We start from the raw sequence: 27,593 nt of genomic DNA, 5'->3' as shown, positions 1-27,593 counted from the left end.
ACCTCAACGTCATGTTTGATTGGCTGCCACGGCCAAGTGCCTTTGAATTTCAAGATGTTGAATGCATTCGTGTGGCATGGTCTGAAGATCATCTGAACGATGTTTTGAGAGAGAGAGAAGCCTTTGAAAGGTTATGGATCAAATCAAAGATGGCAGAAAATCCAATATGGCCGAAAAAACATTAAGGGTGCGTTGAACTCGGCTTGGCCCAAGGATTCCAGTGATACATCGTTTGTGAAAAACGGATGAACAAGTCAAAAGTTAATGTACATACATGCATGTCCAACTTTGTCCCAACGCGAGCTCTCCAGCTTGCGTTGCTTGGTCTGCTGTTAAATTATTACAATATTGGGGAATTATTACATTATCAGGACCTGCAAAATGAAGGCTAACCTGATAAGGTAATAACCTCCCGTTAATGTAATACTTTATTACATTATTGGTAAAAAATTCTATTACATTATTGGGAAATGCACTTTATTACATTATCAGGAAGTTATTACATTATCAGGTTTTATTACATTTTCAATGGACTCAAGTGCAAATTTTTATTACATTATCGGGGTTATTACATTGTCAGGGATTTATTACATTATCAGGTTCTACAGGGGTCATAAGAGTTTGTTTGGGGTGTCAGAAGACTTTGTTTGTGGGGTCAGAAGAGTTTGTTTGGGGGACTTTGTTTGAGGGGTCAGAAGAGTTTGTTTGGGGGACTTTGTTTGGGGGGTCAGAAGACTTTGTTTGGAGGGTCACAAGAGTTTGTTTGGGGGGTCAGAAGACTTTGTTTGGGGGGAGAAGAGTTTATTTGGGGGGTCAGAAGAGTTTTTTGGAGGGTCAGAAGACTTTGTTTGGGGGGAGAAGAGTTTATTTGGGGGGTCAGAAGAGTTTTTTGGAGGGTCAGAAGACTTTGTTTGGGGGGTGAGAAGAGTTTATTTGGGGGGTGAGAAGAGTTTTTTGGAGGGTGAGAAGAGTTTATTTGGGGGGATAGGAAGACTTTGTTTGGGGGGTCAGAAGAGTTTGTTTGGGGGGATATGAAGACTTTGTTTGGGGGGTCAGAAGAGTTTGTTTGCGGGATCTGAAGACTTTGTTTGGGGGGGGTCATAAGAGTTTGTTTGGGGGATCTGAAGACTTTGTTTGGGGGGTCAGAAGAGTTTGTTTGGGGTGTCAGAAGACTTTGTTTGTGGGGTCAGAAGAGTTTGTTTGTGGGGTCAGAAGAGTTTGTTTGGGGGACTTTGTTTGAGGGGTCAGAAGAGTTTGTTTGGGGACTTTGTTTGGGGGGTCAGAAGACTTTGTTTGGAGGGTCACAAGAGTTTGTTTGGGGGGTCAGAAGACTTTGTTTGGGGGGAGAAGAGTTTATTTGGGGGGTGAGAAGAGTCTTTTGGAGGGTGAGAAGAGTTTATTTGGGGGGTGACAAGACTTTGTTTGGAGGGTCAGAAGAGTTTGTTTGGCAGGCTCGGATAACTTTCCTTGGCGACTACTTCTTCTGATGTCAAAATGTTTCTCAAGCTCATGCCGTCCATGCACACCCAACACGTTCCTTGTGAAAACAAAGTGGCAATAACCTGCAGGAATAAGTGTTGCTTCAACGTAGATTTAAAAGACTCCAGAGTTGGTGTCTGGCGAATATCCAGAGGGAGTGAGTTCCAGGTTGGAGGAGCGACACTAAAAGCCCTGTTGCCAAAGTTTTGCCTGCAGGTGTGGGGGATGGAGACAAGGCCGAGGTCAAGAGACCGCAGGTTCTGGGAGGGACAGCGCACAGGAGTTCAGACTGGTTCACTTTCAGCTGAAACTGTAGGAAACTTCACGTCTTCCTCCCTGACAGAAGAACAGATGATGTTCTGACATAAATTCCCAGCAGAGCGAGCAGTGAAGTAGGGCAGTGATCAGTGTCCACACATTTTAAATGAAGGGCTCCTCCGCACCGCTGAGGTTTGTCGTGCACTCACTGTGCAGAACATCTGACGAGGCGTTCAGGGGCACAGAGGAAAAAAAGTGGTCTCATCAGCCCATAAAATAAACTCTGGAGCCACTCAGGGATTCTCGCTCTTCCAGGTCATGGAGACGACTCTCGGAGGGAACGTCTTGAATTGCGGGCGCCGAGCTTGGATGGCTAAACGAGACTGTTTGGTCTCCGAGGGGACGCCGCTCTCATCGCCACATCAGCCATATTGATTGAGTGAAATGAGGCAGGAAACACACTTGGCTCGTCACTCTGCAGCTGTGTGTCTGTTTACAGAATAAAGACCTCACCAGGTTCACGCCAACAAATCAGAAACAAGCAAACCACTGAAACAAAAAACTTTTATATATTATATGATTATTGTGGAGGGGAATGACCCGACATTATTTACTTATCGTTACACAAACTGTGGTGAATGTTGTCAGACATGTCTAGCATGACTTAATCAAGTAAAAATGCATACAACTGCAACGTTACAGGACATCTGTTTGTCCATCTTCTTTGGCCTTCATCTGCAGTGTAGACTGAATTCTCTAAAGGAGGCGTTCTTTGTTGGCCTTCTTCTTCTTCTTCACTGATAAGAATAAATATAATTTACGACAGGCTGTACGTTTGAAGGTCTTTATCGCAGTTAGAACTTCTCATCCTTCTCCATCACAGTTCAAAGTTCTTCAACACGGCTCAAAGTTCTTCATCGCTCAAAGTTCTCCTTAATTCCCATTCTTTCATCCTCATCCTCACTCCTCAATCCCCCTGGATTCTTCCTCTCATCTCCTTTTTCTTCTTCTTCTTCTCCTAGTAATCTCCAGCAGGCTGTACACTGTGAGGTGCAACACTGCCCTCCACTTCATGAAGCCCCCAAAAGTTTGCACTTCTTTACCACAGTCGTCTCATCCCTCTCCATCGCCCTTCATCTGCAGCGTAGATGGCGTCTTCCCAGGAAGGCGGCCTATTTCGACCCCCATCAGCAGCGTAGACTGCATCCTCTGAAGGAGGTGGCCTTTTTGGTCTTTTTTGCGTGCCTTGGTCTGTCTCCTCAGATGTTTTGCTGCTATCTCTTTAGGAAAACCAGCTCATTACTGGCAAAGCCCCGGCCTGAGGAGGAACCACCTGTTTAGTCTCTGCTGCGACCTAAAGTTGCGTCGCAGCACTGCTGTGACCTCTGAAGGAGACAAGGCCTGGTTTTGGACACAGCTTGTGTTTCCTTTTTGTCCAAATCCAGTAAAAAAAAAGCTGGAGGATGGAGATTTTTTTATAGAAACCGCAACTTTTACAGAGATTACATCAGTGATGAGCTCATGGCTAACGTGAACATGGCGTCTCATTTCCTCTCCAAGGACATACTGTATCAGTACGTTTCAGTCGTGTATATATATGAGCTACAGAACCACACACACACACACACACACACTGTGAACTCACTCATTATATATATATATATATATATAAATGTCAGATTGTACCTGAAAGTATCACAACTCAGGTCTCACACACACAAAGCTCTAACATCACATCAGTGTCACTGTTTACACTCCGACCCCACTGTGACTTTAACAGAGTGCCAGACTCGCACCACCTCACAGCAGAGGAGGAGGAGGGGGGAGGGGGAGGTAAAGAAGGAGGAAGAGCAGTGTTTGAAAAAGAACAGATGTAAAGAGAGAGAGAAAGAAAGAGAGCAAGTATCCAGGGCAGGAGAGCGGGCCAATTAGAGAGCTGCCCTGGGTTGTCCTGTTATCTCTGTCTCACACACAAAGCTCTGCCCTGGGGGTGTATACACACACACACACACACACACACACACACACATAATGTTTTATTAAAGCACTGTGTGCTCCAGTGTCCGTTCTCCATCACACACTTAGACAAACACACACACACACACACACACACACACACACACACACACACACACACCGATGAGACATGATCTAACAAGGTCAAAAGCAGAACTGGAGGGAGGAAGTGGGGCGAGAGAGAGAATGGGTGTGTGGGGGGGGTAGCAGGAAATGAAAAGAACGAGGAAAGACGTGAAGAAGAACCGGAGGCGGTGGAGACGTTCTCTGTGGTTAGACACAATCTGCAGACTCCAGCAGGACAGCTCACACACACACACACACACACACACGCTTCACAGCTCCGTACCTCACAGTGTTCCATAATAAATCCTTTACGGCCATTTTTACTCTTTTCATACTTTTTAAATCTGTCCGTCACACGTCGTTACACCTGCACTTTCTCTGACATCGCCCCTCCGTGTCGTCATAGAAACACTTGTCCTTCTATAATCATTAAAGAAGCTACTTTTAACCCTTTTTATCTATTATTACATTATTATCATTTTATTTCATAGTTTTCGATTTTAATCCCCGTCTTGTCCAGATAATCTCAAATGAGTTTTTGTCTTTATTTAAAATGTCTGCTACCTTGATGACGACACTGAGTCCAAACAAGTTATCACTAACCTTAACCATAACTAGTTAATGTCTAACCCTAACCTTAACTTTAACCTAACCACACCACAGTTGAATATTTCACCTTAAACTTATCCAGGTTCCTCAGAAATGAGGTTCTGCCTCATAAGGACCAGGTTTTGGTCTCCAGGAAGTCAGTGTTTATGCCAGAAAAAGTCCGAAAGAGGCAACAAATACAAGCAAGCACACACACACACACACACACACACACACACTCCAGTGGATAAATGATCTCCTCTTCTTTCCACTTCCATCAACTCTCTTCTGCTTTTTGCTTTTCCAAGCTCTCGTCTCACATTTCCTCCTCCCCTCCCCTCTCCTCTCCTCCCCTCCCCTCTCCTCCCCTCTCCTCCTCTCACTGACGTATCACTCCTTCATCAGGCTCAGATGGTTGATGAGAGTGTCATCAACTCAAGTGTGGTCTCTGATTAAAGCACGATGAGAGGCAGGAAATGACGTCAGAGAAAACAAACAAACAAACAAACAAACAAATAAACACTCCATTTAAAAAACAACTACACAATATAATGTTACACACACACACACACACACACACAGTCACGCCGACTCTTTCCCTCCAATCAATTTGTGACACTCGTCTGAAACATACTTTAATGTTACACTGCTCTTTCTTCTGCCACTGCTATTTAACACACTCCTGTATTATCCTCTTATCTCACACACACACACACACACACACACACACACGCACACACACACACACACTCACACACACGCACACACACGCACACTCACACATGCTGCTTCATCTTTATCTACTTTGACCAGTCACAGACTCCGACTGTGGAGCTTCACATCACTCTTTGAGATCGCAGACGACAGGTGACACACACACGCACACGCACACACACGCACGCACACACACACACACACACACACACACCTGCATACAGTACGTGTGCAGACTGATGTTGTGTGTGTTATTTCCTGCCAGCCTTATAGGTTGCATATTGGAAATGATTGAAATGTTTCACACCTCCTGCACCACAATAGTGTGTGTGTGTGTGTGTGTGTGTCTGTGCATGTGTGTGTGTGTTGAGGTGCTTTTGAAGTTGCGTTGGTCTCGGCTCTGCTGCTTTGACCACGTTTGTACTTGTTGTGTTAATCTGACAGAGCAGAACCCAATTTACTGAGCTGCGAGTCTATTTCACAGCTGTTTGACCACACACACACACACACACACACACACACACACGCACGCACACAGTGTGTGTAAATGATGGTGTATTGCTGGAGGCCTCTGACATTTAAACACCCCTCAGAATAGTGTGTGAAGCCGACACAGAGAAAGCGTGTGTGTGTGTGTGTGTGTGTGTTGTGGTGTGACCAATCAGAGAGCTTCTGATGGCGTGATGAACCATAAGCCGTGTGAAAGTAAACGGAAACATTTTCATGTTTGTCGAGTTTGTGCGAGTAACACAAAACGAAAAAGAGAGATTGAACAGGAAAAAGATTCCGAGAGTGGTTTGTTCGCGACCGCGGTGAAGATCAATAATGACAGACTCATTAATGTTTAATCAGCGATCCATACACGAGTCGAGACATGAGCAGTGCTCACTGTTTGCTGTATGATTTATCTCACTGTTAGAAAACCTTTTTTCCAGCAGGAAACTAAAGATTGTGTCACTTTCTTAACGCTTCACTCTCCCTGCACCAAAGCCCATAGAGAAAACCAGCGATTTAACGTCACAGCACACAGGAGTCGTCCAGCAACTCCCGCCTCCTGCAGTAGATTCACATGTCGTGTTTTGTGACTTTGGCGCTTAAATCATTAAATCAGATTTACCCCGGTGACACAAACGGGGCAGCAGTAGACCGGCAGCTCCTGTGTCGCTGTGAGCTTAAATCGCTGATTTTCTCTATGGGATTTGGTGTGGGAGAGTGAACCGTTAGGAAAGTGACAAAATCTTCAGTTTTCTGTTTAAAAATTCCGTCTAACAGTGAGATGTCACAGATAAGATAAGACGATGTAGATTTAGTTAGTAGTGTGGTGCACTTCAAAAACACTTCAAAAAAAACCCTGAACTATCACTTTAAAGCTAAAACTCTAGGGTGGAGGTGTTACCTCAGCCTTTTTTTTATATTCTCACAAAATGATGGATGATTTGTGATCAGGGACAGGTGATTATCTACAGATGACGTGTTTGTCAAGCCTCTAATGTAGAGAATTTATTAACTGTGACCTTTAACTAATGAGAAATGTTTCACACAAAGAAACTCGGAGGGAAAATAGGTTTCCATGAAAGAATGACTTCACACACAGACACACACGCACACGCGCACACACACGTGTACACACACAAAGAGGAGGGAGAGGTGGAGAGAGAGAGAGAGAGAGAGAGAGAGAGATTCATATCCCAACAGAATAAGAAAACACATCTCAGAGTGTGAACAGACACCGTCACAGCGACACCTTACCTGATATGATGGACGCGTGTCGGTATTCCTCAGAGAAGTGGATCGGCTCATAGGGAGACGTCTCGTAGAACTCTTCCCCTGAGAAACAACAAAAGTTTGTGTCAGAAGATTCACATCACAACCGGACATTCTCCTGCAACCACGATCATTGTTTTTCCTCTAAATGAGAGATTAGTTTACAAAACTGACGTCATGTTCTATTAAAAAAACACCTGAAATCCGTGGTTGAGAACATTAAAGCCCCATTTATTCTCCATTTACGTCTCTTTTTACATCCCAAACGTTATCGCTGTCACTGTCCTACAAACCTCTGTGCATCAATAGACAAACAGCAAACAACAAGCAACAAACAGTAGACACGAGCAGACTTCGTGAAGGTGGGATCTAATGGCGCATTTCCACCGGCTCTACTCGCCACGCCACGGCACGGTTTAAGTAGCGTTTCCACTAGCATAGTACTTGGTACCAGGTACTATTTTTAGTATCTGCTCCTGCGAGGTTCCAAGTGTGCTAGTAGTAGGTACTATGCAATGATTGGTCAGACTGCCGGCCACTGACTGGCCAGAGTCCCGTCACAGGTAGAGACGTCCCACACGGATATCAAGCCGAACAGCGCGAACTGCAGATCACTTAAAACTACTTAACAATCCTAAAAACGTGGGTTAATCTCCCAAAACTACCAGGCAAACCTCTTTATTTAACAGCAGTCTTTTAAGGTGAAGTGGTGTATTTAGGGACAGCGCTGCTGATCGCGAGCCACAGACCACTGCTGCTGTAATCTGTGGAGTAGGAGGCTGTACTCCGGAGACGTGTGGACAGAAATCAAGGCGAATAGTGCCAAATTGTAGATCAGTTAAAACTACTTAACAATCCTAAAAAAGTGGGTTAATCTCCAACAACTACAAAGTCACTAGTCACTCGTGTGTGTGTGTCGTGTATAAAAAAACAACGCCATAAATCGTCCCATTAACGGCGAATATTACTCTCATTGGTGTTGCCGATGAGGAAGATTGATGACAAGCGGCATTCTCGAATTTTTCCATTGACTTGATAGCCCTTCAAAATTAATCATAACACGTCCCACAGCAAGACAGTGAGTGAAGCCGCGCACCAGGTAGTCTCTATGTTTTCTGGCTGCCAGTTTAAATCCTCTTATAGTCTATTCTTCGCCTTTTTACTGACTGACTGTGGACTATTGTCTCTATACTGCCCCCACGATTCCTGCGGGAATTGCTCCGTTTCAAAATGACCACAAAGTACGGACGAAAGGCTCCGTCTGTCTCCATCTCTCTTTTTTGTTTACTGACGTAATAATTGAAGTGAGAAGCTCATTTTTCTCATCCACTTCCATTCAGACTGACTTCTTTGTGCAACAGGTGGAGGCGTCTACGTCACAGCGGCACAGCAGCTGTTGATCCACCGCAGTGAGTTCATATGTTTTTATTTTCTAACTCCTGTGTTTGAAGTGTTCGGATTCACCTCGGTGACACAAACGGACTAAATGAGGCAGAAGTGCAGCGGCTGCTCCTGTGTAACCTGTTATCTAAAAGTCTCTGACGTGGGAGAGTGAGCGCGTTACACATTGACTTAGCAGTAAACTTGATTTGTTTCTGTTGGATAAAGGCTGTGTAACAGTGAGATAAAGCACTGAGCATACTATTCAGTATAATCTTACATCCTGATGGATTTCTATGGATTTTCGTGGACAGCAGCTGCATCATTTTTAACGTGATTCAAATCTGATGGTCGTTCATATGTTATTATAACAATATTTAAGTCCCGATAAGATATTATAGCGATATTTAAGTCACGATAAGATATTATGACAATATTTAAGTCCTGATAAGATATTATAGCGATATTTAAGTCCCGATAAGATATTATCAAAATATTTAAGTCCCGATAAGATATTATAGCGACATTTAAGTCACGATAAGATATTATCACAATATTTAAGTCACAATACTATATTATCACGTTATTTAAGTCCCGATAAGATATTATAGCGATATTTAAGTCATGATAAGATATTATCACAATATTTAAGTCACAATACTATATTATCACGATATTTAAGTCCCGATAAGATATTATAGCGATATTTAAGTCACGATAAGATATTATCACAATATTTAAGTCGCAATACTATATTATCACGATATTTAAGTCCCGATAAGATATTATAGCGATATTTAAGTCACGATAAGATATTATCACAATATTTAAGTCACAATACTATATTATCACGATATTTAAGTCCCGATAAGATATTATAGCGATATTTAAGTCACGATAAGATATTATCACAATATTTAAGTCACAATACGATATTATCACGATATTTAAGTCACAATACGATATTATAGCGATATTTAAGTAAAAAAACGATATTATCACGATATTTAAGTCCCGATAAGATATTATAGCGATATTTAAGTCACGATAAGATATTCTCACAATATTTAAGTCACAATACTATATTATCACGATATTTAAGTCACAATACATTATCACGATATTTAAGTCACAATATGATATTATCACGATATTTAAGTTACAATATGATATTATCACAATATTTAAACACAATACAATATTATCATGATATTTAAGTCACAATATGATATTATCATGATATTTAAGTCACAATACTTTATTATCAGAATATTTAAGTCATAATACGTTATTATCACAGTATTTAAATCGCAATACGATATTATCACGATATTTAAGTCACAATATGATATTATCACGATATTTAAGTCACAATATGATATTATCATGATATTTAAGTCCCGATACATTATTATCACAATATTTAAGTCACAATACATTATTATCACGATATTTAAGTCACAATATGATATTATCACGATATTTAAGTCACAATAAGCTATTATCACAATATTTAAGTCACAATACATTATTATCACGAAATTTAAATCCCAATACGATATTATCTTGATATTTAAGTCACAATACGATATTATCTTGATATTTAAGTCACAATACGATATTATCACGATATTTAAGTCCCGGAACGATATTATCACGATATTGCGATATACTCACACAACATCTCTAGTGTGTGACTTGAGTATATGGCACCATCTAGTGGACTGAAACTTCAATTGATTTTTTTATGCTAATCTACACAAAGTTCAACGTTATTTGTAACATCAGTTAAAAAATAATATGCTAAAAAAATTATACTAGGTGTCTCAAAAGCAGTAGAATATTGGCACACTGAATATTGTGATAATTCTCTGTTATCAATTTTTCCCCCACCCACACAGAGATGAATCAGTTTCCACACTCAAAGTGAAAAACTAAACATCTGTTCCAGAAAAACAAACAACCAAAGTAGAACGTTGCTAAAAACTAAAATTTCACAATCTGTGACCTTTTCCACTCAATATTCATATTCAGTTATATCTTCCATCATCTGTCTGTAATACTAAATGCCAAAAAGGTTTTTATTCAGTTTATTCTGACAGAGAAGATGAAGCAGCCGCTCTGACGTCGTGTCACGGCATGAACTCGACTCTGGACGTGACTCCAGAGGAAGCTAAATCCCAGTGTCACGGCGACAGCAGCTGATCAAAGAGCTTGTTTTCTTTCTGCATTCAGCAGGAAATGGACAGAGGAGGATTACACTCCCACTCATCCTGCAGGTAAACACTCAGCACAGAGCGGCTTATTCACACCACACTCAGAGGCGGCGTGACATTTCCTCTGGCACCTCCACCAACAACACCACGACAACTTCTCCTGAGTCGCTGCTTTCACTTTAATCAGCTCACGTTTTCAATTTTGTCGCTTGCCACCTGAGTTCCTCCGTTTTTCTGTCATAAACACTGACATTGTCAGGAGCAGTAGTCCTCATGGAGACCAGAACCTGGTCCTGATGAGGCAGAACCTCACTTCTGAGGAACTGGTTAAAGCCCTGACCCATACTAGAGGATAACTGACCAGGTTTCAGTCTAGATCTGGTCCTTTCCAGCAATCGTGGGTGTTAAACATGTTATGATGATATTTACGACTGAAGTTGACCAGGAAACGGATGTTGTGAACTTTTGCTTAGAACCGTAATTGTACAAGAACCTCAGCCATGACTTCTCTGTGAGATCCCAAATCCCTGGAATCTCCTCCCTGAAATCCTTGGATTAAACAGCAAGTGTGTGGTCCTGCGTCTGGACCGGATCGTCTGGATTAAAACATTGAAAAATCGGTGTCAAAGTCTGTTGCGTCTGTGGTCTCCCACGTTCTTAAAATCGCATCTGGTTTACGAAAATCCTCTGGTGTGCGGGAGACTTGAGTTAAGGTTTGAATGAAGACATGAAGTATTTACAGTTAAGGTTAGGGATTAGGCTTTTTTAGATTCTAAATCAGTGGTCAGCAACTGGCGGGCACGTGGGCCCAAACTGGCCCGCCAACATTCATATTCTGGCTCAGTAGATGAATTAAAAATAATCAGATGTTTTTTTAAACGTTAACTTCACAAAAACAACAAGGTCATGTAGAATTCAGAGCTTTTATTCTGAAAGGCATACAAGTTTTATATACTTTTTTAACACATCTCTTAACTTTGACATTTTTGTACAAGATTGAATATTTTATGTTAAATGAAAAAAGGTTTTGCCTGAGGAAGATTTGATGCTTTGGCCCCGGAATTTAAATGCCTGCTATAAATGGATGGAAGTCAATGCAGTGTCCTCAGAAGAATAGCAGCGCAAACACGTGTGTATGTATTTGTGTGTGTATTTACACTCATTTTCCATTAGAGAGCAAAATAATCCTCCGCACGAGATAAACAAGTACGCACAGGTGAATACATGAATAAAGGACCGTATTGATTCTGCTGATTTCTGAGTCAAACTCTCGGAGTCTCGTGTTGTTCTGGAGGCTGGAGCCATGCACATGCACATGCACATGCACATGCACATGCACATGCACATGTCAGAGCAGAGAGAAGATGAAACATCTCTGTGTCTGTGTGTTACTGGCAGTGTCTGCAGGGTCAACGAGAGGTCGAGGTATGGGTTCTGAAGCTGAAGACAACAAGTCATTCTGATTCACTGAACACATCTGTGTGTGTGTGTGTGTGTGCCTGCAGGTGAAGTCACTTTTACAGCTGCATACATAAACATCTGCCATGTTTTCATCAGTGCTGTCTCAGCCTGAAGCTGGATTACCTGTACACACACACACACATACACACACACACTAATTCTCCAGCAGCATCCTTTGTGAGGACACTTATGCACTCCCTAACCCCTTACCTTAACCTTAACCATCACAGCTAAGAGCCCAAACCTGACGCTTAACCTTTGACCACACAACCAAAAGAGAACGTTCTATAAAGGTTTTAATGAAGAGTGTGACATAGTAGCGTTAGGGGAACGTTCTGGAAACCAAACAAACCAAACCAAACAAAAACTTTAGGAGAACATTCCATATCAACCACAGGAGAAACTAGAGAACCTTCAGGGAACGTTCCCTAAAGGTTCTGGGAACCAGAGATTGCTGGGACATCAAAGGAAATACGTAATTTATGATTATGTGAAGAGTCTTTCAGCAGAAAAGTTTGTGTGGTTTGCTTGAAGTGGTGAAATTAGCAGACACAGGAAAGTGGACACACGCTGTTTTCATGTTTTTGTCACATGTCCATATAATTGCTTGGCGTTTGAATTGTGTGTGTTTTTAAGTGATTCTTGGAGGCTTTTAGCTGAGTTTCCTCCTGTCATTTTGTGATGCTATGTGTTAGGAGTGGTGCTTCCTGCTGTGAGCATAGATCATCTGTACTGCACACATCTCACACATGTTGAACCCTATTCCAAACCTCAAAGAGGCCTTTAAAGCTGTGAGGACCAGACAAAATGTCCTACGTTTCAGACTAAACTAAACATGATCCTTAACCTGAAACATAACCACAATTCAAATCTTCAGAAAAGAGGTTCTGCCTCATTAGGACCAGGTTTTGGTCTCCATGAGAACTTCTGGTCCTGACAAGTTCAGTGTTTATGACAGAAAAACGCAAGAACTCAGGTGGCAAGCGACAAAATGTTTATGACAGAAAAAAAAGGTCCTAAAGAGGTGACACATACAAGAACACACACACACACGTGTATATAATGATAATGAACCTTCAGGTGAAACGCTGACTGAGCAGAACATCTGTGATCATCACACACACACACACACACACACACACACACTCACACGTGTGTGATGTTCTCTGAATATCAAAATCAATGATTGAATCGATCAGTCTGAGGTAGATTTCTGATTCCTCTCCTTCACCTGGTTTCACCGTGCGGTGAAATAACGTTTCCCGTAAAATCTTTGGTTTCCTGTGACGACGCCCGGAAACGACGTTCTGACTCATCATCATCATCATCATCATCACCTCACGTCTGTGACCTGCAGACGTGAGGTGATGTGTTCATGTGACACGCTGATGAACACATGCGTGAATGTGATGAACGTGTGTTTGTGAATGTGTAATATGAAGCGGCGTGTGTGGTCGCTGCTTCACATTGACACTGTCGTCTGTGATGAAATGAATGGTTGATAAAGTGTGTGTGTGTGTGTGTGTGTGTGTGTGTGTGTGTGTGTGTGTGAACAGCTGAAGTGGAGAAACACAAAGTGCAGTGCTGCACTCCTCCTCCTCCTCCTCCTCCTCCTCCTCGTCTCAGCTTTCACTGACAGAGGAGAGCAGACTCACTCCTCCATCTTCACCAAACATCCATCGTCTGTTTTGTGTCACAGCCTCAGCTGTGTGTGTGTGTGTGTGTGTGTCGTCATTAACTTTGATTATAAACACGTTTAACTTGTCCTAATATTACCAGTCTTAACAGCATCACTGCTGATTCCTCCCCCTGGTTCTTCTCTCTTGTTGTTTTAACACTTAATGGTAAACGTGTCTGATGTTTGAGTGAGACTTATTGCTGGAGATGACTTTAGGAGATGATCACATGAGTGTCTAGAGTCGCTAAATCAACAGCAACGTGGTGTCCACTATTTTGTGTAACACAGATAAGAGGGAGAATGGACTTGTCTTACAACTGTTTTGAGTCCACAGTATCATAATAATATGTATATTTCCCACCTTTATCTCACTGTTTACGAGCGTTTTCTCAACAGGAAACGCCGCTCGCCCACCCGCGCCAAAGCCCACTGAGAAAATGGCCGATTCTACGTCACAGCGGCACAGCAGCTGTTGATCCACCGAAGTGAGTTCATATGTTTTTATTTTCTAACTCCTGTGTTTGAAGTGTTCGGATTCACCTCGGTGACACAAACGGACTAAATGAGGCAGAAGTGCAGCGGCTGCTCGTGTGTAACCTGTTATCTAAAAGTCTCTGGCGTGGGAGAGTGAGCGCGTTACACATTGACTTAGCAGTAAACTTGATTTGTTTCTGTAGGATAAAGGCTGTGTTACAGTGAGATAAAGCACTGAGCATATTCTTATGATATTACAGACTTAAGCTGATGTAGATTTTATCAGTTAAGCCTTTTGATAAGTGGAGAAAATCTGTATTTTACTTGGTATCGCTGCTGGAAGCCATGTTTTCACTGAGAATGAGCCTCTGTTCTAGAACTGGTGTTATATTATATCTATATTATATATATATATATATATAATATAATATAATTAATATTATAATTATTAATAATAATAATAATAATAATAATAATTAATAACGCTTGTGCAATTTCAAGCCTAATTATTTATTTTAAAGCAGAAAGTGACCATATTTATAGTAAATGTTATTGTTTCTAACACACGTAAATATCTTTCATTTAAACAGCAAAATAAATAATTATAAATTATAATTATAATAAAATCTGCAATTAAAGATAATAAGCGTATTTTTAAGGTCATGAAATAGGGCAGGGAATCACAGGGTACCTCACGCTATGATACGATACGCGATACATCGTCCACGATACCAATAATATCGGGATTCTGTGATAATCAATACATTGTGAGAGAATCATAAAGCGATACATCGCGATATCTGTCTAACTGAAGAAAAAGATCAGGGAGTGTTTCCTTTATTAATAAAAATATCGATATTTGCCCTGGTGTAATCACTTATCGTACAGCACGAGGAAGGACGACGATATGTCACCAAACGCTATCATGTAATACAGATCATAAACAGGAGATATTTTTATTTCACAGTGTATTTACAGTGCACTGTCACTCTTATATCATATATATACCGTGATATATATTGATATCAGTGTCACTCTGCTCTGACTGCATCAGAACTTCTTACCACTGAACTTTAAAAGCCCTGAATGAACACGTTAATGTCTTGAAAACAACACAGTCATTGTCTCTCTATCTTCTCCTCCTTCAGCTGGAGCTGCAGAAAGTGCAGATTTATAAGGTGCTCGGGCTCAGACGCACAATGACCTGTCAGTGTTTAAGTAATCACCCGGATTAGATTGGTTAATCCTTTCAGCTAATAGATCAGGCCACTTAGTATTGACAGGAGCTATTTAGCATTCGCGCTAACGCGTCAGGCTCTGAGCGGCCTGTCCAGTGACTGGTCTAATCAGTGACAGGAAGTGGGGGTCAGAGTTCATCTGCTAAATGACACAGTGAACAACAGACATCGGTGTTTTCATGTGAAGTCAAATAAAAGAGGCTCATTTAACAAGTGTGGCTGAGGACTGATGGTGTTTAGCACGCACGCTAATGAGCTATGTGTTTAGCATGCGGGTTCATAAATGAGCTGCGGGCTGTTTAGCATTGGGTCCACAGAGACACACACACACACACACACACACACACAGCTGCAGCAGCATGTGAATGTGTTAGCGACACCGAGGTCTCATTCAGACCTGGTGTTAACATCAGTCTTCTGTGCTCTGAGCACAAGATCTGTGCACATGCCCGGGGTCGAGGGTTTGATTCCCAGCTCCGCTTGTCTTTATATAGATGTGTGTCCCTGGAAAAGACCCAGTGTCAGAGCGATGAAAGAGACGATAGATGAAGGGTTTCTCACATTAGATGTGCTGGATGAATGTGAGTGTGAATGGTAAAACTTAACTGTAATGTTAAGCAGCTTTTCATAACAGACCATTATCATCTACGTCTGGTGTTAAAATGCATCCCGCATGTGTCTCTCGTCCCCGTCCTTCAGTCAAATACAAACTGACGTCAAACCGGCCCACACTAGAGGATAATTGACCAGATTTCAAACAGATTATCTGACCAAATTATCCTGTAACGTGAGAGATTAACGGACGCGATGTTAACGTCATCGGACGCATCAGAGAACCTGGTCCTAACGAGGCAGAATCTAATTTCTGAGGAACTGCTTCAAACCTGCCCCTCACTAGAGGATAATTGACCAGATTTCAGTCCAGATCTGGTCCTTCTGACAATCGTGGGTGTCTTCCGATTTTAATCTGATTTGAACAGATTATCTGACCAAATTATCCTGTAGCGTGTGGGATTAACAGACGAGATTTTAGCGTCACCGGAAGCATCAGAGTCCGGGAAACAGCATACCTTTGTTTCCAACGGTAGCTTTTACAGTTTCTCAGACAGTCCGCCTTTACGTCTGTTTATATTCTGAAGTCACGTTAAATCACGCGAGTTTCTGTGAGATCCCAAATCCCTGGTATCTCCTCCCTGACTGGATCGTCTAGTCTGTGCTTTCTTGGGATTAAAACGCTGAAAATTGGTTGCAGTGTCTGTGGTCTCCCACAGTTTTTAAAATCAAGTCAAATTTAAGAAAATCCTCTCGTGTGGAGCAGGATTAAGTGAAACCAGTGCAGTAATCCGCTGACCACAGTCTATTAATCACTCTCCAATCACAACCACGCTCACATTAACGCGGTCCATTAAGTATCTTATTTTCATCATTTTCTTGATAAAACGAGTTATTGTTAAATATTGATCAGTGTTTGTCAAACGTCTTGTTTTTCATCCACAAACCAGAATGATTCAGTTTTACTGATTTCTTTGTTACAAAAAAGAAAACAGAAAATGTTCACATTGAAGAAGCTGAGAAATCAGAAGTCTAGTACGTGTTGTGGTTGTTGCAGTGAAATGTAGCCGGTGGTTTTCCTGGTCGCTCACAGCAGACTGAATTTGTGTTATATCACGCAGACTTAATTTGCAGATTAGTCACCGTGCCAGTTGTGTTTGAACAAAGCGCTGGAAAAGGTGGTAGCGTGACGTGTTTGAGCTAATTGACCTCATTTAAATGACAATTTCTGAGCAGCTTTTAAACCACGTCTGGTGACGAGTGACATGAGCGTTTAGTCAGAGCGGTCATCTGTCATCACCTGACACACTGACGCCACGTCTTTTCTGTGCGCATTTAAAAAAAGAAGAAAGAGTTACGTGAGAGTAAGAGTGTCCACAAAAAGACATGAATACAGGACATTTGTGTGGACAAATATTTAAAAATCATAAGTTGAACTTGCAGCAGGGCGAAGCATGGAGTCATGGACTGTTCCATTCCAGCGGGGGTTCATTTCATTTCCATGAAGTCCCCTCAGAGACACAGGTCTGACTCCAGCTGCCAAATCAAGTTTTCCAAGAGGTGCACAGCTCGAAAATGAGATTTCATTGGCAGGAAATGAAACCGCATGAGGTAAGAACCAAACGTCTCAAGCAGCATTTACGTTTCTCTCTCACACGCTCACACACGCTCACACACACACACGCTCACGCGCGCACACGTACATTTAAATTTCATCACATTTCTGCTTCTGCTTCAAACTGAGGAAGCGAATGGAGAAGAAGATGAGATGCACCTTCACGTAATGAGCTCTCCAGGGTGCACAGCACCACTCACTGTACACTGTGGCACATATTTAATGTAAAGTAGGACTGGTGTTTACACACACACACACATCCTATCTCTCACACACACACACACACACATACATCCTATCTCTCACACACACACACACATACATCCTATCTCTCACACACACACACACACATACATCCTATCTCTCACACACACACACACACACACATACACACACACACTCACACACAGTAATTACAGATTAGGGCTGAAATAATTTCCAGTTTCTTCTTTGGCGAAGCTCAGCTGAGCGTTTACTTTTCTAATGATAAAGAAAACAAATCTTTTATCTTCTGGCTTTCTCTCTCGATTCAACCAGCACACACACACACACACACACACACACACTCGCACGCACACACACACACACATACTGTGGACGCAGCTTACAGCAACATTAGCTCAAGCGCATAAATACTCCACTGACATCATCAATAACCACATGTTGAAAACAGAGGGGTCGCACAGGGAGGGCGTGACCAAGTGGGAGTGGCCTAGTGTACTTCCTCCTGCAGCTCCGCCCCCTCACCTGGACGGCATTTTCCTCTAATCTCCTGCCGTGTCGTAAATGAATGGCAAAATCTGGAGGATTTCCAATTTCCCGAAGTCCATGTCTGAAAGCGACTCTACTGCCACCTACTGACGGACAAAATAACTGACCTGCTCTGTGTTCTGCATGTGTCTCATGTCTGTGCCTCAGGCGCACACACACACACACTCAGACAGTTAATAGGGTAATGATGGCCGTTGTCGAGCGAGGTTTAATGGAGCGTCAAACGAACATGGCCGTGCGGCGGGCGAACACTGCAGTGATGGATCTGTGGGACCAACAAACATGGAGTCTCTCAGCTACACTGATCACCTGAACTGGAGGAATTGAAACATGGACACAACTACGAGCGGATTTTTCCTGGTTTTTCACCTGTGGTCCTGTTCCCCCCTCATGTTCTCTCTCCTCACTCTGCCAAAACGTTTTTAATCCCACATGACAGTGGTGTTCACATGGACTCATGTTAGGTAAGGGTAAGTCAGTAGAGCTCAGTACTGTTTAGTGAAGTTCAGTAGAGCTCAGTACTGTTCAGTAAAGTTCAGTACTGTTCAGTGAAGTTCAGTAGATGTCAGTACTGTTCAGTGAAGTTCAGTAGAGCTCAGCCCTGTTCAGTGAAATTCAGTAGAGCTCAGCACTGTTCAGTGAAATTCAGTAGAGCTCAGCACTGTTCAGTGAAATTCAGTAGAGCTCAGTACTGTTCAGTGACGTTCAGTAGAGCTCAGCCCTGTTCAGTGAAGTTCAGTAGAGCTCAGTACTGTTCAGTGAAGTTCAGTAGATGTCAGTACTGTTTAGTGAAGTTCAGTAGAGCTCAGCCCTGTTCAGTGAAGTTCAGTAGAGCTCAGTACTGTTCAGTGAAGTTCAGTAGATGTCAGTACTGTTTAGTGAAGTTCAGTAGAGCTCAGCCCTGTTCAGTGAAGTTCAGTAGAGCTCAGTACTGTTCAGTGAAGTTCAGTAGAGCTCAGTACTGTTCAGTAAAGTTCAGTACTGTTCAGTGAAGTTCAGTAGATGTCAGTACTGTTCAGTGAAGTTCAGTAGAGCTCAGCCCTGTTCAGTGAAATTCAGTAGAGCTCAGCACTGTTCAGTGAAATTCAGTAGAGCTCAGCACTGTTCAGTGAAATTCAGTAGAGCTCAGTACTGTTCAGTGACGTTCAGTAGAGCTCAGCCCTGTTCAGTGAAGTTCAGTAGAGCTCAGTACTGTTCAGTGAAGTTCAGTAGATGTCAGTACTGTTTAGTGAAGTTCAGTAGAGCTCAGCCCTGTTCAGTGAAGTTCAGTAGAGCTCAGTACTGTTCAGTGAAGTTCAGTAGATGTCAGTACTGTTTAGTGAAGTTCAGTAGAGCTCAGCCCTGTTCAGTGAAGTTCAGTAGAGCTCAGTACTGTTCAGTGAAGTTCAGTAGAGCTCAGTACTGTTCAGTAAAGTTCAGTACTGTTCAGTGAAGTTCAGTAGATGTCAGTACTGTTCAGTGAAGTTCAGTAGAGCTCAGCACTGTTCAGTGAAGTTCAGTAAAGTTCAGCACTGTTCAATGAAGTTCAGTAGAGCTCAGCACTGTTCAGTGAAATTCAGTAGAGCTCAGCACTGTTCAGTGAAATTCAGTAGAGCTCAGTACTGTTCAGTGAAATTCAGTAGAGCTCAGTACTGTTCAGTGACGTTCAGTAGAGCTCAGCCCTGTTCAGTGAAGTTCAGTAGAGCTCAGTACTGTTCAGTGAAGTTCAGTAGATGTCAGTACTGTTTAGTGAAGTTCAGTAGAGCTCAGCCCTGTTCAGTGAAGTTCAGTAGAGCTCAGTACTGTTCAGTGAAGTTCAGTAGATGTCAGTACTGTTTAGTGAAGTTCAGTAGAGCTCAGCCCTGTTCAGTGAAGTTCAGTAGAGCTCAGTACTGTTCAGTGAAGTTCAGTAGAGCTCAGTACTGTTCAGTAAAGTTCAGTACTGTTCAGTGAAGTTCAGTAGATGTCAGTACTGTTCAGTGAAGTTCAGTAGAGCTCAGTACTGTTCAGTGAAATTCAGAAGAGCTCAGTACTGTTCAGTGAAATTCAGTAGCGCTCAGTACTGTTCAGTGAAATTCAGTAGCGCTCAGTACTGTTCAGTGAAATTCAGTAGAGCTCAGTACTGTTCAGTGAAATTCAGTAGAGCTCAGCACTGTTCAGTGAAATTCAGTAGAGCTCAGTACTGTTCAGTGAAGTTCAGTAGAGCTCAGCTCTGTTCAGTGAAGTTCAGTAGAGCTCAGTCCTGTTCAGTGAAGTTCAGTAGAGCTCAGTACTGTTCAGTGAAGTTCAGTAGAGCTCAGTACTGTTCAGTAAAGTTCAGTACTGTTCAGTGAAGTTCAGTAGATGTCAGTACTGTTCAGTGAAGTTCAGTAGAGCTCAGTACTGTTCAGTGAAGTTCAGTAGATGTCAGTACTGTTTAGTGAAGTTCAGTAGAGCTCAGCACTGTTCAATGAAGTTCAGTAGAGCTCAGCACTGTTCAGTGAAGTTCAGTAGAGCTCATTACTGTTCAGTGAAGTTCAGTAGCGCTCAGCACTGTTCAGTAAAGTTCAGTAGAGCTCAGTACTGTTCAGTGACGTTCAGTAGAGCTCAGTACTGTTCAGTGAATTCAGTAGAGCTCAGTACTGTTGTGTGAAGTGGATAGAGCTTCGTCTTGTTCAATACTCTCCCTAGAGCTCAGTATTGTACAGTTGAGATGGGTAGAGCTCAGTAAAGCTTGGTAAGGCTTGGTACTCAAGGTTGAGAGAGTTAAGTAGATCTTGGTAGAGCTCAGTACTGTTCAGTGACGTTCAATAGAGCTCAGTACTGTTCAGTGAATTCAGTAGAGCTCAGTACTCAGTACTGTTGTGTGAAGTGGATAGAGCTTCGTCTTGTGCAATACTCTCCCTAGAGCTCAGTATTGTACAGTTGAGTTCGGTAGAGCTCAGTAAAGCTTGGTAAGGCTTGGTACTCAAGGTTGAGAGAGTTAAGTAGATCTTGGTAGAGCTTGGTATGGTGCAGTACAACTGTTTGGAGCTTTCGGTTAAGGATTGGAAGAGCTCAGTGAAAATCAATAGAGGAAAAGAGGCACATGTTTTGTCCCAGTGTTGGTTTTTCATTTAATTTGTCTGTTTGTCCTGTGTGTGTGGCTGCCTATGTGTGTGTGTGTGTGCGTGTGTGTGTGTGTGAATTGCTTTGCTACAAAGACATCTTTAGTGAAATGGAGGACAAAGAGAGAGACTCTTAATGAGCTCTGCCACTGCTGAGACCCAAACTAGGCCAGCTAGCTGTGTGTGTGTGTGTGTGTGTGTGTGTGCGTGTGTGTGTAGAACACAGCACAGGAGCAGCAGTGGGACCTGAACCAACTGAAGGCATTAGCCAGGTGTCTGCAGTGAAAGGATGTTTCATGTGCTCTGGTAAAAATCCCATAGCACATTAGAACAACATCAACAACAACAATGACATCATCAACAACAACAACAACAACAACAACAAACAGCTGCTACAGAAAAGCCCTCTGCTGACTCACACTCGTGTTGGACTCATTGAGACAAACACAAACACATAGTGTCTTTTTCTTTTTTTATTCCACAAGTTCCTCTTCCTGGTGCCTACATTACCCACAATGCATCTGGATAATGAAGCACATTACACTCATCTTTCCACACGACATCAGATATGGTCCATTCTATCTAAAAAGGAAGAAAAATCAATCTCGGAAGCAAAAAACAAATGAATAAGTAAAAACTCCATTATCTCTGACTGAAATTTCATCACTGATGTGAATCCAGGTCTAATCAATCACACCAAATAAAACCACGTCTGTGGAGCAAAAGGCCAAAGTAAAAACTGAAGGAAGTTGTTTTCATGTCTCATTGTTAAATGTCTCTAAGATAGTTTTTAAAGCTGCACTGCGTAACTTTCATTAATTCTTTTCTTGTTGTTGATCGTGTCATCATTTTGCCACTGTTTGTTGTTCGTGAGCAGAAATGATGTAACGTTACTCAACTCTGTCAAGCAAAACTATCAGACCTGGCCGAGGGAGCGTTTGTGTGTATACAGCAGCAGAGCGGGGGGGAAAGGAAACATTTATCCCCTCAAAAACTGCCGAAGGACCAGGTTCTGAATTCACTTCTGAAACCTTTTTTGCAGTCGTCTCGCTTTACTAGCACCATGTTGTTGTTGCCGCTGTCTGATTTTACCTGAAACAAATCCCTTCCTGTGTGCAGCGCAGGAATAGCAACACAAGTTCGAAACACTAAACACTTGAAGTTTGAGTTAAACAGCAGCAGCAGCAGCAGCAGTGGAGGTTCCTCACCTTCAGTTAGTCCCATGTGGATGCTCCAGTAGTTCTGAAGACACTGCAGCTCCTTCTTCATGCCTCTCTTGCAGCGGCAGTCGTACAGCGGCGAGTCCTGCAGCACCTCTAGCGCCCCCTGGCACTCCTTGGAGGCCAGCATCGCGCTGCGCTCCTTGTCCCCGCCAGACAGGCACTGGCGCATGATGCGGAATCGTGAGCTGCACTGGCTGTTCTGGTTGCACAGTTCGGAGGCTCGGACGCAGTCCAGGGGTTCCCGCCAGCCGGGGGCGCCGAGCTCTGAGTCACACACACACACATCTGTCAGGAGAGAGAGAGAGAGAGAGAGAGAGGGTGTGAGGCCACAATGTCACAGTTGGTGTGTGCAAAACGATGACTCAGTCGCTATGTTTACAATTCCAAAAAGATTAGTTCCGATTGGAATTTACTGAACTTTTTTTTGACAGTGTTTGTCTTATTCCCAGAAGAAGAGGAAGCTTCACGTCCACTAAGGAAGTACGTTACACAACAATGCATATGTCTGCTTGCCCCCTCATAATTAAGAGATACTTAGTCAGAATTATGAGATAGTCAGTCATTTTGACTTAACATGAGCTTTTTTTTCTTATGCTGGCAAAATTAGCTTCCATAGATTAGAGTTTGGTTTAGATTAGAGTCACGGTTTTATTCCTCCATGTTTGTTGTTGTCAGAGACTCTTGAAGCTGCTTTGCCCTCTAGTGGTTGTACTCCTTAACAGCCATGCCAAATACAAAGGGTACATAGAAGTATGCGGACAGTGGGGGTGGATATCGAGAACTGGTACTAAACTGGTATCAGTAGAAAAGTATGGATAAACATTTGGTTCAATGGCATTGCGACTGATAACTATACACTTACATGGGTTACCTTTATTCTAACTTTGCTAACATTGCTCTGCGTTGCTAACTTTCCAGTCATCATGGCAGATTTTATCTCAGGGGGACACAGGCGCTGCTGGTCCACCGCTGCCTCGTGTGGTCAGTTTGTGTCACAGGACTTTAAACAATGACATAACAAAACAACACATTTGAAGTTCCTGATGGAGGCAGCAGTGGATAAACAGCTCCTGTGTGCTGTGATGTTAAATCGCCTGTTTGCTCTATGGAGTTTGGTGCAGCAGAGTAACTTTCAGTTCCCACCTACAGTATATAATATTCTTCAGATATTGTGGAGTGAAGCTAAGCCTCATAAAGATGTGTTTTTCATGTTGTCCTTGCTGGCAGCCATGTTTTCACTCAGAGTGAATGTGTCAGTGCCTCATAAAGCAACGACACAAAACCTTTCAAGTGTTTATTATTATCATCATCATCATCATCTCAGCGTCCACAGGAGCAGTCAGAGTAAATAAACTCATTTAACACTAACAGCTTCTCTAAAGTCTGTTCATGATGTTTAGTCATGATGGAGGAGTCAATAATTATGGCTGTTCCATCCTGACACAGTGACACTGAGTGTCTGTGAGCACCGTCTGTGTGTCTGTGGTCAGTGCAGTGACAGACTCAGACCCGATCGTCATGAACCTTACCTCTGTGTCATTTGTTTGCTTAATTCAAGGCTGCGTTTTTCACATTTACAGCCGCTTCTATGAGGCTGAGGCTGTTTCAGCACCAAGGACAGCACCACAGCACACACACACACACACACACACAGTGACCTGAAAACAGCACGGCACCACAAACACACACAAATCCACGACAGCTGTGAGTCCCAAAGTCTGGGTCGGGACGCGTAGATGGGTCACTTGGAGATAATTTTTAGGTCACCAAAATTTAAAAATAACATATATATATAATAATTGTTAACCTATGTTAGCAATAGCTCTCAGTAACAATGCTAGTTAGCGTAGCAACATGTCAACAGATAAGAAAAACACAATACTATGTGTACGAATGCTATGTTCACAGACTACATGTTTGTGCGAGCTCACTTTGCATCGCCATGATTACGCGACAGTTTGTGCTATCGGAAAAATTCCAGCAGTTTCTGAAAGATGGGGAGTTGCATAGCGCGTGGTTATTATGGTAATTTTTAAATATGTTTAACACTGTTTAACTTTAAAATTTAACACACGCACAATCTGGCATTCATGTTAGGGTTAGGGTTTTTCTTCATTTTAAATCATTAATACACTATTTTAATATGCAGTAAATAACCTGATATTGAAAATTATTCTGGAAAAATGGACAAAAGCACTTACTCACAGGACATTTTCTGGTTCTTTTATGGTTAAAATAAGCAAAAAAAAGTCCAGACGGACATTTTGAGGCTTAGGTTCCAGATGGACTTAAACAAAAATCTAGGAATTCTGATAGTCGACTGGAACGTACCATTACCATGTGTCAGCACCTCATACAAACCCTTAACTTTACTCAACTTTAAGCAACAAGATGGTGGCACAAGGCCTCTGTAATAGGGACTAGAATTTGAAAAACACAACTTTTAAGGCCCTTAAAAGTTTTTTAAAGATCGCCCTAAATAGACATGGTCTTTGAAAGTGCTTGAATTGTCTTGCAAGAAAGAAGTTGAATTAATATTCAGGTACTGTTTCATGCCCTACGTTGCTTGGTGTACGTAGACGAGGCCTACGCAGGACAACACGTGGACTCATCATTACTAGCGGCGTTGTGGACACTGTCCACTGTCCACTGTCTCTCTGTCCACCATTGACGCCAGATTCCGTGCAGAACAATGAGGAAATGAAGTGATTGTCCAAGATCCTGAGGACAATCACTTGTCCAGATGCAGAGCGTGCTGCAAATCAGTAAAAGTGGACGCCATCATGGATGAAGACGCTCTTACAAGTTGTCCTCCCATCTTAAGCCGGGTCAGCACATTCTGTCCTTTAATTTGAGGGAATCGGTCCTGGAAAGTCCTTGAATTTGATGTCAACCACAGAGTGGGAACCCTGTAAAGAGGTTCTTAATGTACAACTGTACACCAGCCACTTTATTAGGTACACGTGTTCACTGCACGTTAATGCTCATGTTCAATCTGTGCGTCAGAATAAGGAAGAAATGTGATTTAAGAGACAAAGAGTTTTTCCAGTAACTGCAGATTTTCACGCACCATCATCTCCAGAGTTTGTAGAGAATGGGCTGAAAATATCTGAGAGAATATCAGTGAGGAACAGTTTCATTAGAGAAAATGAAAAAGCACTTGTTAAATCTGAGGAATGAAGCAGATCATCTCTTTATCAGGTGACTTCTGTACCTAATAAAGTGAGCAGTGAGTCATCAGGGGCTCCGGAGGCTCCTCTCAGCTCGGGCCCCTGATGATCACCTGCTTTTGTCCAGATGAATCATGATTATTGACTATTTATTGGACTGTAGTTTAAGTACATCATGACCAGTTAATGTGTTTGTGTGTGTCACCTCTTTAGGACCTTGTCTGTAATAAACACTGACCTTGTCAGGACCTGTCGTCCTCATGGAGACCAAAACCTGGTACTAATGAGGCAGAACCTTGTTTCTGAGGAAGTGGTTCAGATTAGGAGTAAGATTTTTGTTGCTAATTTATGGTTAATGTGTCCTAAAAAGAGTAGCTGCGCAAACCTGTGTGTGTGTGTGTGTACCTGGTATTCCTTATGTTGTGGGGACCTAAATCACATTATGGGGACTTGTCTTCCTCATGGGGACAAAAACCATGTCCCCTTAACGTAAATGACCACATTTTAAGCTGAATATATGTTTTAAAGTTAGGCTGAGGTCAAGGTTAGGTTAAGAATAAGTCAGTCAATGTCATGGAAACCAGAGTGCGTGTGTGTGTGTGTGTGTGTGTGTGTGTGGCGAGAGAGAGAGAGAGAGAGAGAGAGAGAGAGAGAGAGAGAGAAGGGACATTGTGTCTGGTCCTCACAACTTTAAGGGGCTTTCAGAAGGTTAAGACCTGGTTTAAGGGATTTAGATTGATGTTTGAGTAAAGTGTGTGTGTGTGTGTGTGCGCGCGCGCACTCACCTAACACAAACACCACAGTGATGATATTAACAAAGATCATGTCGGGTCCGGTTTTAATCCCACACGTCATGAAACACACTCCGGATCACCCCGGCTCTCTCTCTCTCCCTCTCTGTCTGTCGGTGTCTCTCACTCTCCTCTGGACATAGACATGGTGGAGTGTGGAAACACCCTGGAGTCCGGACTCCCAGCGCCGCTCCCTGCTGGACTCACACCGTCACCGAGTCCCCTAAGATCCGCATGTTCCGCTGAGGCGGAGCAAACTACCGGAGCATGATCCTCGGTTCAGCCGGAGAGGTCGGCGGTCCATGAGCGGAGCAGTGGCTCCGTCCCCCCGCTGCTCTCAAACATCCACACTCGCTCTCGCTCCGTGCGCCCGCCCGCGGTCTAACTTTCCTCCCGGCGGGAACCGAGTGACCGTCCGCCGAGTTCAGACTCAGAGACGGGGACACTGTCGCTCTGTCCTCCCTGCTCGTTCACATCAACATCAGCACGTGCGTGTGTTTGTGTTCTAATAGTTTCCCTCCACACTGGAGCAGGAGCTCCGTGCGTAATGGCACGCGCGTCTCCCGATTGTGATTCTCTAATCCAGTCCAGCTGCCGCGTGCGTCAACTCGCGTCTCCTTCAGAAAAATCACTGAGCAAAAACCTCGAAGAAGAAGTTTCCTCCTCCACTGACACACACACACACACTGAAGGCGCGTGACAGCATCGATGGACGCAACTCTCTCTCTCTCTCTCTCTCTCTCTCTCTCTCTCTGGTCGCTCGTCAGCCCCGTGCATGCGCACGGACTCGATGACCCAGGTAATTCAGGCAGGTCCACGGTGCGTGACACACGTTTACACAGTCACACACTTTCTGTCTCGTGTTCATTTGTCAACTCTCTCTCTCTCTCTCTCTCTCTCTCTCTCTCTCTCTCTCTCTCTCCCCCCCTCTCTCTCTCTTCTTCCTCATGCAGCAGCACAGATGTCAGCTTCATCTTCCTCACTCTCTACCTCACGCTTTCTTCCTCACTCTCTACCTACCTCACGCTTTCTTCCTCACTCTCTACCTACCTCACGTTTTCTTCCTCACTCTCT

The 27,593-nt window shown here is 42.9% G+C and overlaps 1 protein-coding gene across 1 annotated transcript in view; it reads right to left on the bottom strand.

The window, feature by feature from the left end:
• Positions 1-27,352, bottom strand: part of gfra2b (GDNF family receptor alpha 2b) — a 46,300-nt gene extending 18,948 nt beyond the window's left edge. Inside the window, exons 1-3 of the mRNA XM_058618223.1 lie at positions 26,514-27,352; positions 22,544-22,843; positions 6,871-6,948 (exon numbers count right to left, since the gene is read on the bottom strand). Of these exons, the coding sequence (XP_058474206.1) occupies positions 6,871-6,948; positions 22,544-22,843; positions 26,514-26,583 (448 nt within the window). The 5' untranslated portion in view covers positions 26,584-27,352. The remainder of the gene's footprint in view (positions 1-6,870; positions 6,949-22,543; positions 22,844-26,513) is intronic.
• Positions 27,353-27,593: the final 241 nt, after the last annotated feature.

Source organism: Solea solea, chromosome 19 (assembly GCF_958295425.1).
Source record: "Solea solea chromosome 19, fSolSol10.1, whole genome shotgun sequence".
NCBI lineage: Eukaryota > Metazoa > Chordata > Actinopteri > Pleuronectiformes > Soleidae > Solea > Solea solea.
Note: the sequence above shows the minus strand (reverse complement) of the source record. Positions and strands in the feature narration are given on the sequence as shown.